The sequence below is a fragment of the Falco punctatus genome (assembly GCF_963210335.1).
Source record: "Falco punctatus genome assembly, chromosome: 1".
Classification (NCBI taxonomy): Eukaryota; Metazoa; Chordata; class Aves; order Falconiformes; family Falconidae; genus Falco; species Falco punctatus.
Genome location: NC_137580.1, coordinates 878,020 through 893,449, shown reverse-complemented (window position 1 = coordinate 893,449; position 15,430 = coordinate 878,020). Strand labels below are relative to the sequence as shown.

Below are 15,430 nucleotides of genomic sequence, written 5' to 3'. Positions count from 1 at the left end.
AATGAGAATCTTATTTGACTAAGAAGGTTTTTACATCCATTTCTTTAAAATAAGTGTGTTCAGGTTTAGAAAACACTTAATATGGTCCAACAGAAAGTGTACTATTTTTCTTGAATAATTTTGAGAAAGTGGAATTCTAAACATTTTAAAAATAAAAGCTCATTTTTGAAAGCCAAACTGCAATGTTTCCTTCTCAATTCTAACAGATTTATTAAGTAGAAGTAAACCGCACTACTTAAATCCAGGATTTTCAGCGAAAGAATTGTCAAAAATTTTCACCCAACTGTGTATAAACCTTCAACAACAACTCTGTTTGAAACCAAAAATCTTAAAGATGTTAAGAACAGCAAACAAATGTAATGGTTCATTTATTTTTACTTAAAAATTATCTCAATGAATATATATAATATTACAGTAATAATGAAAACTATCTTAAATACAGAGACATGCAAAATTTCTGTAATAATCTAAACTCAATTTCAAACCAATGCATGTAGGTTTTTCCCCAGCAGTAATGGATAATTTTCAATAAAAGATTTTTCATAGCAACTTGAGTTGTGGTACGTACAAAACTGCCACTGCTGCTAGGTTTTTTAGCCAATATTATGTTTGCATTTTCAGAACATAATTTTGACATTTTAAATCCTTTTCCAATTATTTTTAATATTAAAATCATCCTAGACAAGCTCCATGACAAGTCTCAGTTTGATATATATTTAGAGGTTATCATATTAAAATTATTTTCCTTTTCCCAATGCCTATACTAATTTAGTCAGCACTACTGAATAAATAATATTCAATATATAATATAATATAATATATAATGTAATGAATATATACTGAATATAGAAGCAAAGAAATATGTTCTCTGTGGCATGCTGAGTGACAACTTAGTAAAGTGAAATGAAGGAAATTAAATTTTGCATGGCTGTTGGAGTGAAACGCTATGTAAAATTAACACATAACTTAAAGAACATTTTTTCCTCACAAAGTTCAAAATCAGTTTTTAGTGGAGGAAAAAGTATCCACCAGGAAAAAAAAGACATCAAAACAGTCCACCTAATACAGCTATCTGTCTTTGCAGAAACCTATGAAAGCGAGATAAATTTCAGCTTCAAATGAGCTTATGAACAAGACACCTTCATGAGACTATTTATGAAGTACTCACAAATGTGCTTGGTGGATTTCAGACAAAAAGAGATTGGTATTTTCCCATATAGTCTTTAACAGAACAGAATCATGAAGGTAATATGAAACGTGACATGAGAGTCTACCTACAAAAGTACAGAATACTCTGGAATATGGAGCAGAGAACTCCAGAACAAATGCAAGAAAAGCAAAAGACTAAGCAAAAGATTCAAATCACTATTCAGAAGAACAAACCTGCTGGGAAATACAGTTCAGTAGATGATCATGGTTGTTACCATTCCCTAAAAAATCCAGTTTATTGTACTCATCGAGAATTGCAATGTTATCTTGGTCACAAAAGGGAGATGATACAAAGAAAATGCTCTGCGCTATCTAAGAAAACATATTTTTGTGATATGGAAGGAGCAGAAATAGTATGAACTAAGAAGAAGTTTTATATATGTAAATACATTTTAAAACCTAAAGAAAAAAAGTGCAAATTACACACATATACTGAGAAAAAGAGATATACATATATAAAAATAAATACTTTACCCTGACAGTTTTTACCTGGCTGAAAAATAGACAGGCTTCCATCAGTATGTCCAAATACTACTTTTCCTTTCTTCTTTGGATGCCATCTAAACAGACTGATGTCTGACAAGAAACTATGTGCCTCTCTATGTACAGTTACCCCGCTGTCAGGTCCTGAGATAGTCCAAATGTACAACGGACCTCTGTGGGACACAAATGCAACTGCATCGACTGCGTTCCAGCACCAGCTAAGTGACGCAGGAATTCCTGAAACATACAGGTAAACCTTTTAAGAACGAGGATATGAAATTCAGTGTGTTACTGCTTGACCCAGTATCAGCATTTGTCTTGAAAAGCTGTAGAAATAATTATTATACATAAAAACGATTAGACTGAAATGTAGACAACTGTCTGAATATCTTACAGTGTAAAAGTAAACTACACATATCCATAGGCAGGAAGTAGAATTATTTCCCAAATTATTTTAATGCTATTTTGATGGACCGTATTTTATGTTACCTATACTTAATTAGTGCCAAAGACAATCACACATATGAAAGATGATAAGCCTGATCCTGTAAACAATAGTTTCAGTCGTTCACCATTCCATTCATCATTTTATTTTATTATAAGCTATTTGCTAGTAAGCTGGTAAAATATTGAAAACTTTAAAATGCCTCGTTTTGCAAAACACAGTAAAATTTAATTTAGAGATAAATATAACATAGGCAGATATTTGTGACAAAACTGGAAAGCTAGTTCTATAATCAAAGGGAACTCCTGATAGCTTTCTTCTGGATATTTGACGGTTTTAATTCAGTTGCCTAACATCTAACTGTAGGCATTACAGTTTAAGGATTTTGACCTTAATGTCTCCAACCCTCATTATCCTCATAACTTAATGTGCATTTGAAGGAATAAATGTTAGACACAAGCTGAAAATTCAAACCTGTTTGTATTTAGACACTTTAATATGGCAGTGTCAAAGAGAGTAAAAGCAGCATTGATAGGAGGTTTAAACATACTAACCTAAAAGTAAATTAGGTTTTAAAAAGTTTAAAATAATAACATTTCTTTCACATTTAGTCATTGCCAGAAGTAGGTTTTTTTTAAACAAGCAACGTATTGGGAAAAAAAGCAACAGTTTTTAGATTAATGCATTAACTGATGCAACATTCCTTTTAGAATTGATCAAATCAGTGTGGGATTTTTCCTACTTATTCCTTTTGCAGGATATGCAAGATGTACAGGATTTTCAGATGTATCTTTAGTACTCTGGAAAGAACAGAGTAAGGGATCCCAAAACATCTTAGAAGATCCTGAGATACTGACTGTTCATGGGTTTACCTATTTTCCAAGAATGCAAATGTAGGAGTCAAGGACACTGAAGAGAGACTGACTGTAAGAACAGAAATACAGGCACTGGTTTTGACCAAAGGGAATGAATCATAGTGGGGCAGGGAAAGGTGACAGACACAGACTTTTAACCCCCTAAACTTCTATTATAATCTCCAAATCAGAAGTTTCAAGTTCTGAGAGAATATGAAGGTAGACAAGCATTAGGGTATTTAAAGAAAAAAATATTTTCAAATTGACTGCTAATTTATACTTGATTCTGTTGAAGGCTACATTTTACCAGCTTTCACTTCCACAAAGTTATCACAAAAACACACAAAGCTTAAAAATGATTTATCCTTTTATACAGTGATGGAAAAAAATGTTTCTTTTTCTTGCTCAACAAGAACTCAATGGCAAAGTAAATTCCTGAATTGGTCAAGTACTTTAACAAAAAGAATAACCTCTTTCTTTACCAGTTACCAGATGGTTCAGAGCAATTAACTCAAACACACTATCACTATTTTCTAAAATGAAGTGCCAAAAACCTGACAAGAATACTGTGTTCTGTATAATAACTATGTAACTGTTAAACATCTGGCCTACCAGGTGCTTAGATATTACTCGATATCAAGTATTTCTGATACTTGTGCATGAAAAAGATGTATGGATCAAATAGATCTCCATGTCTGAAATACCTTTCGTATTGTCCAGCTTGGCCACAACTTTCTGTTCAGTCACATTCCAAATAATCACTAAACTGTCCGCACTGGCACTTGCAAACGTGTCAGGATTGTGGGGACACCAAGATATGGCTGTGATTGTCTTCTTATGCTCAGACATAATTGCTCGGAGCTTGAATTCATTGTATTGGTGATCCAGCTAAACAAAAAGTAAAATTAATTTTAGAATTACGTATTTTTTTAAACTCACTTTAAGTAATGTCTGGTTGGAGAATAGTTCATATAACAATGTTAGACTTACAGATGAATTTATAGTGGATTTAACAATTGTCAGTACCTGACATCTCAATAAATTAAGTTCTCATACATTTGACTTGGACAGAAAAGATGTCAAATATTCAATGAGCTGAACCAGTACTAACATAGTTTATCCTCCTGTCACTTATGAACTATTATATTCCATTAATAACTGCACTCAAACACAACCCTGAAGTGTTTTATTTACAGGCATGGTAACAATCATTTAGTAATCTGCAAGGGGTTAAACAGGATAGAATATGAAAATGAGTTTGAAATCCCTCTCATTTCTTAAATTGCTTGGTACACCTAAGAAAAAAAAAAATAATCAAATGCCCAAACCTGACACAGTAAATTTTATTTTAATCCTACTAGCAGTATAACTCATGAAGCACATCCTCTACTTCCTGACTTATTTCTCAGTCTGAAAATTCCACATCACAGCATTTCTATTTTTTTGTTAGGTGGTGTTGTATAGTAACTGTGAACTTCAGAGGACCATGGTGCTAGGCAGTTCAGATATGCAGAAAGAACTTGTTCCAAATCAAAGAAAGGTGGGACACTAAACCCACAACTTTGCACAGTGGGTTAAACTATTTCAAAAGATACTTTTACACTACTGCTTCAAAAGAAACCATGGAATTGTTTCATTTTTCTCTCAGAATCTGCTCTTCTATCACTGCACTTCATTCATCTCAAATGTTTGCTGGACTGAGAGCCTGTCTTTCAAGAATAATTCTTGACATATACAACTTCAAACATAACATTTACATCAATCTTTTGCACAAGCTGTAATAAGGAGAAAAATTATTTGCAAGGAGTATCTTGAATGGAAGACTGAGTTTTAAATAGGCATCTTCTCAGCAACAATCATACTTTCAAAAGCATTGTAGAAATATTTATTGAAAGAGTTCAAAGTGAGATAAACTACAATGTAAAAATGTAACCAGTCTGTTAAATAATCTTACCTGATAAATATAAATAGCAAGGGTAGCACAGTAAGCAAATCTGTCCCCACTAGCAGCACATACATCCTTGTTCCATGGCTGACATCCAGCAGCTAAAAGTCCCACTTGTTTAACCTGCGACATTTTTGCCTTTAAAACAGAAACTTATTAGACTACAAGATAACAGTGTTAAAGAACAGAATAATACATTTTTGTTCCCATAAATAATGTATTGTATATGTATTTTTAAAATATAGCTAGCCTTTACGTTTTAACAGCAAATCTTGTGTTTATGAGGTAAAATGAATGTATCTGAAATAAAGCAAAGCAGACGTTCGGAGGTTTCAGTGCTACACAAGAAATGGACTTTGATACCACGCACAGGGATCCACTTTAGAGAGGAAAAGCTGGGGACAGCCCATGATCACTTGAATAGTTCTTGATTTGTAAATCAAGTAGCTGAAGCTGTTCTTCATCACTTCTGTTTTCTTCTGCAGCTTGGTTCGACACTTTCTCTGTTCCAGTGTAATGCCCCCTCTGCTCTCTTCTTCCCTTTATCCCCCACAAAATAAGCCATACGCTAATAATTTTGCTTTAGGTTAAGCAATGTGTCTAAAAAGGTCTTCAAAGCACCTGCATAGAGCAACTATGCATTACTTATTATCATCATCCTTTTTGGAGAGGCTTTCTAAATTTTCTTGATAATTACCGTTTAACAGAAAAGTTGAAGTAAACTGGAAAATAAAAAGCAAAGCTTGGTGTAACATTACTGTATTAGCATATAGCAAAGTGTGCTACCACTGTCCAAACCAAGCGTCAAGCTACCGGTCCTGCTCATAATGAGGCAACAACCGACCTGACCACCAGAACACCAGAAATGCTTTGCTAGCCCAGAGCCGTTACCCGCCTAGCTCCCATCTGATTCACAATAATGTCAAACTGTTACCAAGAGCACACGAGCCTCGCCGTTTTTCTCTGGCCCATTTACGTACCCTACTACGACCAAGAACGTACACATTTGCAAAGGTATTGTTAACTCCTGGGTGAGTTGTACAAGACAACCTCCAGAGGTCACTTCCAACCACAACTGCTCTGGTACAAAGCTGGTACAAAGCCTGCTTCACCAACCTGCAGAAATGACTGTGGCTTTAACACCACCATGGAAGGCTCTGGTGGCCAAACAACTGCAAGTGAGGTTGACAAGGATGACTAGGTGGACCACAGCCTACAACAGCGAGGGGATCCAAATGGCAGAACAAGGTCTAAATAGCTGCAAAAAGGATTCATTTCTGCATAGAAGTCAACCCAAACAATTGGATTTAAAAGGGACACCTTCCACTAGACCAGGTTGCTCCAGGCCCCATTCAACCTGGTCCTGAACACTTCCAGGGATGGGGCATCCACAGCTTCTCTGGGCAACCCGCTCCAGTGCCTCACCACCCTCACAGTAAAGAATTTCTTCCCAATATCTAATCTAAATGTACCCTCTTTCGGCTTAAAGCCATCACCCCTCATCCTATCAGTACATGCCCTTGCAAAAAGTCCCTCACCAGCTTTCTTTTAGGTCCCCTTTAGGTACCAAAAGGCTGCGGTAAGGTCTCCCTGGAAAATTCTTTTCTCCAGGCTGAACGACCCCAACTCTCTCAGCCTGTCTTCACAGGAGAGTGAAGTCCTCCAGTCCTCTGAGCATCTTTGTGGCCTCCTCTGGACTCAGTCCAACAGGTCTATGTTCTTCTTATGCTGGGGGCTCCAGAGCTGAACGCAGTACCCCAGGTGGGGTCTCATCTCCCTCAACCTGCTGGCCATGCTTCTTTTGATACAGGCCAGGATTCAGTTGGCTTTCTGAGCTGCAAGCACACACATTGTCAGGCCATGCTGAGCTTCTCATCCACTTAACACCCCCTAGTCCTCCTCCGCAGGGCTGCTCTTAATCCATTCTCCACCCAGCCTGTATCAGTGCTGGGGGTTGACCCCGACCCATGTGCAGGACCTTGCACTTGACCTCGTTGAACATCATAAAGTTTGCCTGGACCCACCTCTCAAGCCTGTTAAGGTCCCTCTGGACAGCATCCCTTCCCTCCAGAGTGTTGACCACACCACACAGCTTGGTGTTGGTGGCAAATTTGCTGAAGGTGCGCTCAATCCAAGTTTTCGTGTCACTGGCATAGATGTTGAACAGCACGGGAACAAGTACACACCCCTGGGGAATGCCATTCGTCACTGGCCTCCCCTTGGACATCAAGCCGTCGACCACAACTCTTTTGAGTGTGTCCATCCAGCCAATTCCTTATCCACTGAGCAGTCCACCTGTCAAATCCATGTCTCTCCAGTTTAGAGACAAGGTTGTCATGTGGGACAGTCAAATGCTTTGCGCAAGTCCAGGTAGATGACATCAGTTGCTCTTCCTTCATCCACCAACTTGGTAACTCTGTCATAGAAGACCATGAAATCTATCAGGTGAGGTGTGATTTGCCTTGGTGACAGCCAACAACATGGCTTCACTAAATCACCTCCTTATTTTCCATGTGCCTTAGCGTAGTTTCCAGGAGGATCTGCCCCGTGATTTTGCCAGGCACAGAGGTGAGATTGACTGGCTTGTAATTCCCTAGGTCTTCCTTTTTTCCCTTTTAAAAAATGGGCGTTAGGTTTCCCAGTCTGTGGGAACTTCACCAGATTGCCACGACTTCTCAAATATGATGGATAGTGGCTTAGCCACCCCATCCACCACTTCCCTCAGGATCCATAAATGCAACACATCAGTTCCCATGGACTCGTTACACTTCAGGTTCCTTAGATGGTTTCAAACCCATGTTTCCTACAGCGGGCAGTTCTTCATTCTCCCAGTCCTTGCCTTTGCCTTCTGTGACTTGGGAGCTCTGGCTGGAACACTTGCTGGTGAAGACCGAGGTGAAAAAGTCGTTGAGCACTTCAGCCTTCTCCATGTCCCAGGTAACCAACCAGGTCTCCCATTTCCTTCTGGAGAGGGCCCACATTTTCCCTAGTCTCTCTTTTATCACTGACATAACTACAGAAGCTTTTCTCGTTGCCCTTCATGCCCCTGGCCAGATTTAGTTCTACCAGGGCTTTAGCTTTCCTAACCTGACCTCTGGCTGCTCAGACAATTTCTCTAAATTCCTTCCAGGATACCTGTCCTTGCTTCCACCCCCTGTAGGCTTCCTTTTTGTGCTTGAGTTTGTCCAGGAACTTCTTGCTCATCCATGCAGGCCTCCTGGAGTTTTTGCCTAACTTCCTCTTTGTTGGGACACATTGCTGCTGAGCTTGGAGGAGGTGATCCCTGAATATTAACTAGCTTTCTTCAGCCCCTCTTCCCTCCAGGGCTCTATCCCATGCTACTCTATCAAGAATATCTCCCTGATGATGCCAAAGGCCACTCTCCTGAAGCCCAGGGTAGCAATCTTGCCATGTGCCCTTCTCGCTGCCCTAAGGATCTTGAATGCCACCATTTATTTCATGGTCACTGCAGCCAAGGCTGCCCTTGAACTTCACATTACCCACCAGCCCCATCTTGTCAGTGAGCACAAGGTCCATCATAACATCTCTCCTCATTGGCTCCTCTATCACTTGGAAAAGCAAGTTATTGTCAATGCATTCCAAGAACCTTCTGGATTGCTTATGCCCTGCTCTGTTGTCCCCCCAAAAGATATTGGGATGGTTGAAGTCCCTCATGAGGACCAGGGCTTGTGAACATGAGATGGCTCCTACCTGTCTATAGAGGGCCTCATCTGCTTGGTCTTCCTTGTTTGGTGGCCTGTACCAGACTCCCCATTACAAGATCACCTGTCCCTGTCCTTCCTTTAATTCTGACCCATAAGGTCTTGGTTGGCTTCTCATCCATCCCCACGTGGAACTCCATGCACTCCAGCTGGTTGCTGACAGAGAGGGCAACAACCCCTCCTCTTTTCCCGTGCCTGTTCTTCCTAAAGAGCTCATATCCTTCCATTCCAAGACTGGGATGGGATCTTTAGGTCAAACAGATGAGACTATTAATCTTTAAAGACAAGGAGAGTTATGTTCAATTTACCATGTGTTAGTACATTTTCAAGCCCCAGAAAGGAAGGGGAATTAAAAAGCAAAAAGGAGACCTCAAATGCCATCAAGTATTTTGAGGGAGCAACTGTTGATTAAGTGCAAGGGTTGGCTATGCGATGCACTGCTGTCTAACGGCCCTAGGAGAGATACGCTGCCTGCAGATCACACTTCACCTACTTGCTATCAGCTGTATGGAGGGGGAAATACTTTTCTGAAACACATTAATATTAAAGGTGCATATAGAAAAAACTTTGTACAGGTATGGTAATAATGACTTATAATAGCCAAGGGAACCTGTTGGTCAATACTGAAAAAAGCGTATTATATAAATAATAATAAAAAAATCATTTTAATGAATATATACAAGGGATTAAAATGAAGTTGAATGATCAATTTTATCTTCCATTTTTCTTGCTTGGGGTATCTACTTGGTAGACAAAGAGTAATGAATAAATTTAAGAAGCAACCTCCATGAGATTATAAGTCTCTTACTTTGGAGAGTGTGAAAGGGAAAAAAAACCAGAGAGAGAGACTTATTTTGGGTACTGCTGTAGCAGATCAGGATCAGATTGAATGTCTGGGACTAATCATCTCTAAGATATCACTGACTGTAGTTACAGTGCTTAATAGTTCTGACCAAATTCTAAATGCCTAGAAAACCCCCAAACACCCATGTTTAACCTCTGAATGAAAATGTTGGTAAAGGAGACTGTACAACAACAGAGCAGAAATATATAGAAAAACAGGTTACAAGGTACAACTCTGCTGCAGAGTAGTGCTTTGGCTATTAGACCTCCTTTCTGTCTCTGCCAACGATATTAATTCTTCTGACTTCTGCAGCAAATACATTAGAGATTCCAGAGAACAGTTCTATAAATTGCACCACCTTGCAGCTCATTTGCAATCCATCTCATGTTATGAATGACATGAGTCCCACAGAGAGGAATTTATCTTCTTAAAGAATCAGAAAAGTGACCAAAATTAGATTCCAAATTTCCAATTTTGCCACTTAGTGTTCTTTTTACCATTTAGTAAATTACAAGTTCCTTGCCACTTAGTGTTCTTTTTACCATTTAGTAAATTACAAGTTCCTTGCCACTTAGTGTTCTTTTTACCATTTAGTAAATTACAAGTTCCAGAGGTCGCTTCTGTGCAATTAAAGTATCAATTACATATATACCCAAATCCAAAGATTTCTGATTTCAGAACTGCACTACAGACTTTTTCCAATCACAATGAAAAAAATAACTGGCACCACCAACAACCACTTTTTCTGAAATCAGTCATCCAGTTGATTACATAACTTACTAAAATGCAGAGTAATATCTTGAATATCTCTGTTTCCATTCTTGATTCCAGGGAAAAAATAATGGTTAAAAGACTAGATATGTTAGCAAAAACATAAGGAACATTAAAAAAGCCCCAGTGAATTAGAAGAGAATTAGATGTACAATATTGGATTATCATAGGTTGAGTTTGTAGGTTTACCACATGTAAGAGTGATTAAAAGTTAACATATATCGTAGACACTAAGAATGCACAAATAACTATTTTACAGTAATCACAGATTTGTCTCATTTTGAACAGATCTTCTCTTTTGCCTTCTTATATGGGAGCTAAGAGGTTCCTGATTTGATGAAATTTAATCTGTAAGAAAGTATTAACTTAAATCTTGTTTAATTTGCCATTTGGTTACAGGTAAAATTGATCGTAAAGTTAAGATGTCTTACAGATGCTAAAACAATTTCACATATGTTTTTTTCAGAGTAACAACAAATTGTCTTGTAGAATGGTGCAGTAATCTGTATTTAAAAAAAAATATCCTGTTAATATATTCAGTACATCTTCCTTTTGGCCTTAGTATAAGAGACAGAAGTTATTCCTGACTACATGAAATCTAGTCTACAGGAAAATACTACGCTAAGCAGCTGCAAATAAGGAGGATTCCAAGCCTAAATGTTGAAATCTAGAACAAAAAGGTCCTCTGTACTGCTTTTAAAATTACCATGACCACAAAACAGACTAGCACTTTGGGTCTGGAGACAGTTCTCCACTATAGAGCTTTCTTCTCTGTGTTTGCCACGCAGCTGATTAACAATGAAGAGCCTTCTATGTATTTTCTTCACGTCATCAGGATACCTGCATAGTTTAGGGTATTTTAATGTTTTCTAAATGCATATGTCACTGCTTAGAATTTAGGCTACATTAATAATGACCAAAAAATCATTGTCATCAAATAGCTATAAAATTATTTAAGCCTAGTTCTAAATGTATGTCTGTAAGCATTGCCAGATAATGACACATTAAGTACCGTATTTGAAATACAACAACACATTTGTCTTCTCTTGGTTCTACATTTAAAGACAAAAAATAACTGATTTTTTTGAAGAAATTCTCCAATTCAAGCCTCATTCTCAACTTCAAACTAAACAATCATTTTTTGATAATGTAGTATTTTTCTTAAGAGTCTGAAATTCAAATGAAAATGCCTCCTAAATAAGACCCAGCATTTAGATGAAAAATGCTGCTTTGTGGTATATCATTATTTCACTGAGTTAATTCATGCTTAAGAAGCATTATTAAACATCGATTCTTCATATAGGTAACTTTTTAACATACACTAAAATGGGAAAAATCTAAGTATTCAGAGTTGTATTATAGAAAGGAATGTGCACTTTAAATAATAATGTTTGCTGCTTTAAACTTGTTAATATTCGCTGCTCCTTGTAATGAGTTACACTGTTTTACAAAAAATATAGTAATTAAGAAAAAGCATTCACTTTGAAATTCAGTACAACAGTATCTAGAAGAAGAAATTACAATTGTGTGGCACACCAACTTATCCTAAGAATTCTGCATTAAAGCAGTTTTCTACAAATATTTTCAGACACTACAGATTCCTGTTGAACATACTCATAGCACAAAGGAGAAAGCAGCATTCATTAGATCAGCCTGAGTAAACTGGCAGAAAACTAGAAATGCAGGATAACTGAATATACGTATGATTTCACACATTTTTACATAATTGAGATTTTTCATACTTTGTTAAAAAACTATTTTGTTTCAATACAAGGACTGTACCAGTATTAATATTGGACTCTAAAGCATACACTGAAAAAAACTCCGCATGTAAAAAACATGTACCACACTGGGAAAGCTATCAAAGGATGCCCAGTTTCCAAGGAGATGAAGGGAAGAGGGAGGACAACAAAAACCTTTCTTTTCAATTGGCATGAGCAGCAACATTTTAAGTCCTTCCTTGTTACTAAATATAGAAAAAAAAATATTCAATTTTGTATACCATAGAGTTAATATTATTTTAAAACAACTGCATGGACATGGCTATATATCAATAACTTCAAGATAAATGCCTAATAATCCCTACCTTAGCATAGGTATCATTTTTTGTAAACCACTTAAGAATTTCCATGTTCATTCCAATACCTTGCTGCTCTCCAAAATGCAAAATCTTGTCCTGGTTGTAGCATGAAATCGTTTTACTTGACAGATGAGGGAACTAAACCTTGATGTTCACCGAATAATGCAGTTGCTAAAGGATGCAAGAGCATTGTGTCGCACCACACACACACCACAGCAGTGTCAGTAGCCTGGCAACTGCAGCTCTTTAACAGGCACCATTTTAATTTTAACCTAACTCCTTTTTCACTGCTTCAGCTACTCAGCGTATTTCATTGCTTGTTGTATTTCCTGATTATGCTACAATGGTATTTACAGAATAATAATAGCTCTTTAAACTCATCACTTAGCACCCTTTAATTATGAAGAGGTGTGCTTGCATGTTGTTAAGTATTCATAAATTTATAACCACCAAGCACAAGCAACAGCATATGCTTATTTTGTTAGCAATTGTGGTCCATATCATGTATGACCTGTCCAAATGAGTACATATGCAATATGGCATGCACACAGAAGTGAAAATACAGTAGCCTTCTGTTAACCAATATGCTTCTGTGCATACAAACCCCTAATTTCTGAACAGCTATATGCAGTAAAGTGCTATACGCAATGTCTTCTGCTTCTGTTCATTCTTTTGTCGCTATCTTCCAACCAAGTTTGTATGTTTTCTTATGTGGAAAGCATGCTGTCACTCCTGTATATTTGACATATAAAACTGTTATATCTCATCCAGACTATTGTCACCAGGTACCAGTATCTTTTGTCAATATGTCAATGATAATGTAATAATTAAAGATCTTCTTCAGTGACATAAAAGTGATGTCTCCTTAAAAACATTGGGTATATTTACCCATCTTTGTGGGAAAAATCCATTGGAAATGAAAACGTGACCTATGAACCACAGAGTTTCAAATTCATTACTCTATCTGATGGGACCAGTTTGAAGCACCAGTTAATGGACAGTGAATTTATCTTGCTAAAACCACAAACACCTTCAAACCAACCAAGAAATATCCAAGTGCAAGACACTGTGGAAGCCAACTTAATCGTAACTATGCCTGCCTCAACAACACCGAGACTCATGTAATAACGTTAAGTGTAATTAATACTAGCCTTCTTCCAATGGGGCTGGAAAACATTTAGCACAGTATAGTGATATTAAGAAATTGAATTCTGATTATTATGTCCAGACCCATGAAATAAAGGATAATTGGAAATATTCTGTGCATATGCAGCTTAAAAGTCAATGGACAAATTTAATTTACTAAGAATAAACAGAGCAATGAAATTTCCAAAAACTTCAATGTTTCTGGAAGGAGCATTTCAGAATTTAAAAAATGTACAATTCTATGCTACCTATCCATTACCTTTATATGTATTTATATCTATTACTTTATGAATCTGGGGAATCCCAAATTTAAAAGTAAGTACATCAGAAGATTAAAAGAAATCTTACACTATGAAAATTCTGACAAAATCTATATTGTCCAAGATCAGTTGTCATTAATATTAATAGGAAAAAAAAAGCTTAGAAAAAAAGATACAGATGGTGGTGTTGTATTTCAGTTGTACTCTTTAAAGAGCCAGATATCTCAATTATTAGTTGAGCTACTCCTTTAAAACAAAGATTCTTCCTACTTTGCATGGAGTACCACAAAACGATAAAGAATTTTCAGTTCTTTATACGGACAATCAAACTGCAGTTTCTAATGTAGGTCTCTAAACAGTATTACTGAGACTGTTACACACTACTTCAAGCAACTACTTCTGGGCAAAAGATGAGCAAAAACTGACTATATTAATCATGACAGTCACATGTAGAACAATGTAGAATAATTACATAGGTTTATGCACCTACTGCTCTAAACAAAAGTTAAACCTTTCGTATTTCCAGGAGAATTTAATCTAGGTAGTCTAGTGCTTGTAACAGTATCAGGTTGTACCACTATGCAGTACCATTCTCTGTGAAAATCAAATTGTTTTTCTATTTTTTGTATGCAATTCAGGGCACACAGACTATCTGTGGCACCCAGAGAATCAGATTAACGAGACACAAGACAGTTCCTTGCAGAAGGCTTTGAATTTTAGCAAGATTCTTCTAAAATGCCAGAAACCTCAGCTAGACTCCTACAACCTACATTTGCAGATGACATTTCCTAACTTAACGATAACCTAGCAAATGTTCAAAATGAGTGTACTCAGTTATCCAGACGCTGACTAGCAAAAGAACACTATTATTTAAAAGATCATTCTAAATAAACAAGTGCTCTACTAGTGTTTGCAGCCATTTTAAACCTCCACAATAAACTCGGAGTCAAATAGCTACTAGAATTGTTTTAACCACAGTATCTCTGGCTTCACAAGGGAAGAAGTTGTGGGCCTCTTGCTGAAGTCTCGAAAAAGTTTGAATTCACAGTCACAGCCTCAGACTGTATTTTACAGAAACAAACACTTGACATTAAAAACAAAGATATTAATCTAAGATAGTTACCCTGCTTAGAAAACCTAAGGCCAACTATTTAACCTTTAAAAAACAGTAACTTGTGGTAGGTCTTACAAAGGAGAGTTTCTGACTGTCTTGACTATGCTACTTGTGCAGTTTAATTAGAATATCCTTTACTGTGCAACTTTAACAAGATAATCTACAAAGCAACACTAGGGCTTGAAATAGGGCATGGAGAAATGCTGGTATTTCTAACATCACATCACCGGCTATGCTGAACTACATACCTAATCAACCCAAGACATCCTATCTAGCAGTGGTAACAAAACCATCATCTCTAAGTATTGGTTAGTTGTATGGTACCAGAGATCTAGTCTTCAGATACTGTTACGTAATACAAAGAAATACATACAACCATGTCTGATCTCAGCATAAAGCATCTAAGCCTCTGTAAGAATATTGTTCTCGTCTTCCAGCCCAGAGCTACCACAATCACCAGAAAATTGCTTTTCTGCTGGCAAATTGCTATGATGCTTCTGATTTCAGATAAAGTTACCTCTTGACACATGTCACTCCCGAATCCCTGATGAGCAGCT

The 15,430-nt window shown here is 37.1% G+C and overlaps 1 protein-coding gene across 2 annotated transcripts in view; it reads right to left on the bottom strand.

Annotated features, from left to right (window-relative positions):
• The window catches only part of WDR17 (WD repeat domain 17), a 65,683-nt gene that overhangs the window by 33,803 nt on the left and 16,450 nt on the right, over positions 1 to 15,430 (bottom strand). For both annotated transcript variants that reach the window (XM_080404781.1, XM_080404782.1), the window contains exons 2-4: positions 4,946 to 5,074; positions 3,696 to 3,879; positions 1,699 to 1,929 (exon numbers count right to left, since the gene is read on the bottom strand). In XM_080404781.1, the coding sequence (XP_080260907.1) occupies positions 1,699 to 1,929; positions 3,696 to 3,879; positions 4,946 to 5,068 (538 nt within the window). In that variant the 5' untranslated portion in view covers positions 5,069 to 5,074. The remainder of the gene's footprint in view (positions 1 to 1,698; positions 1,930 to 3,695; positions 3,880 to 4,945; positions 5,075 to 15,430) is intronic.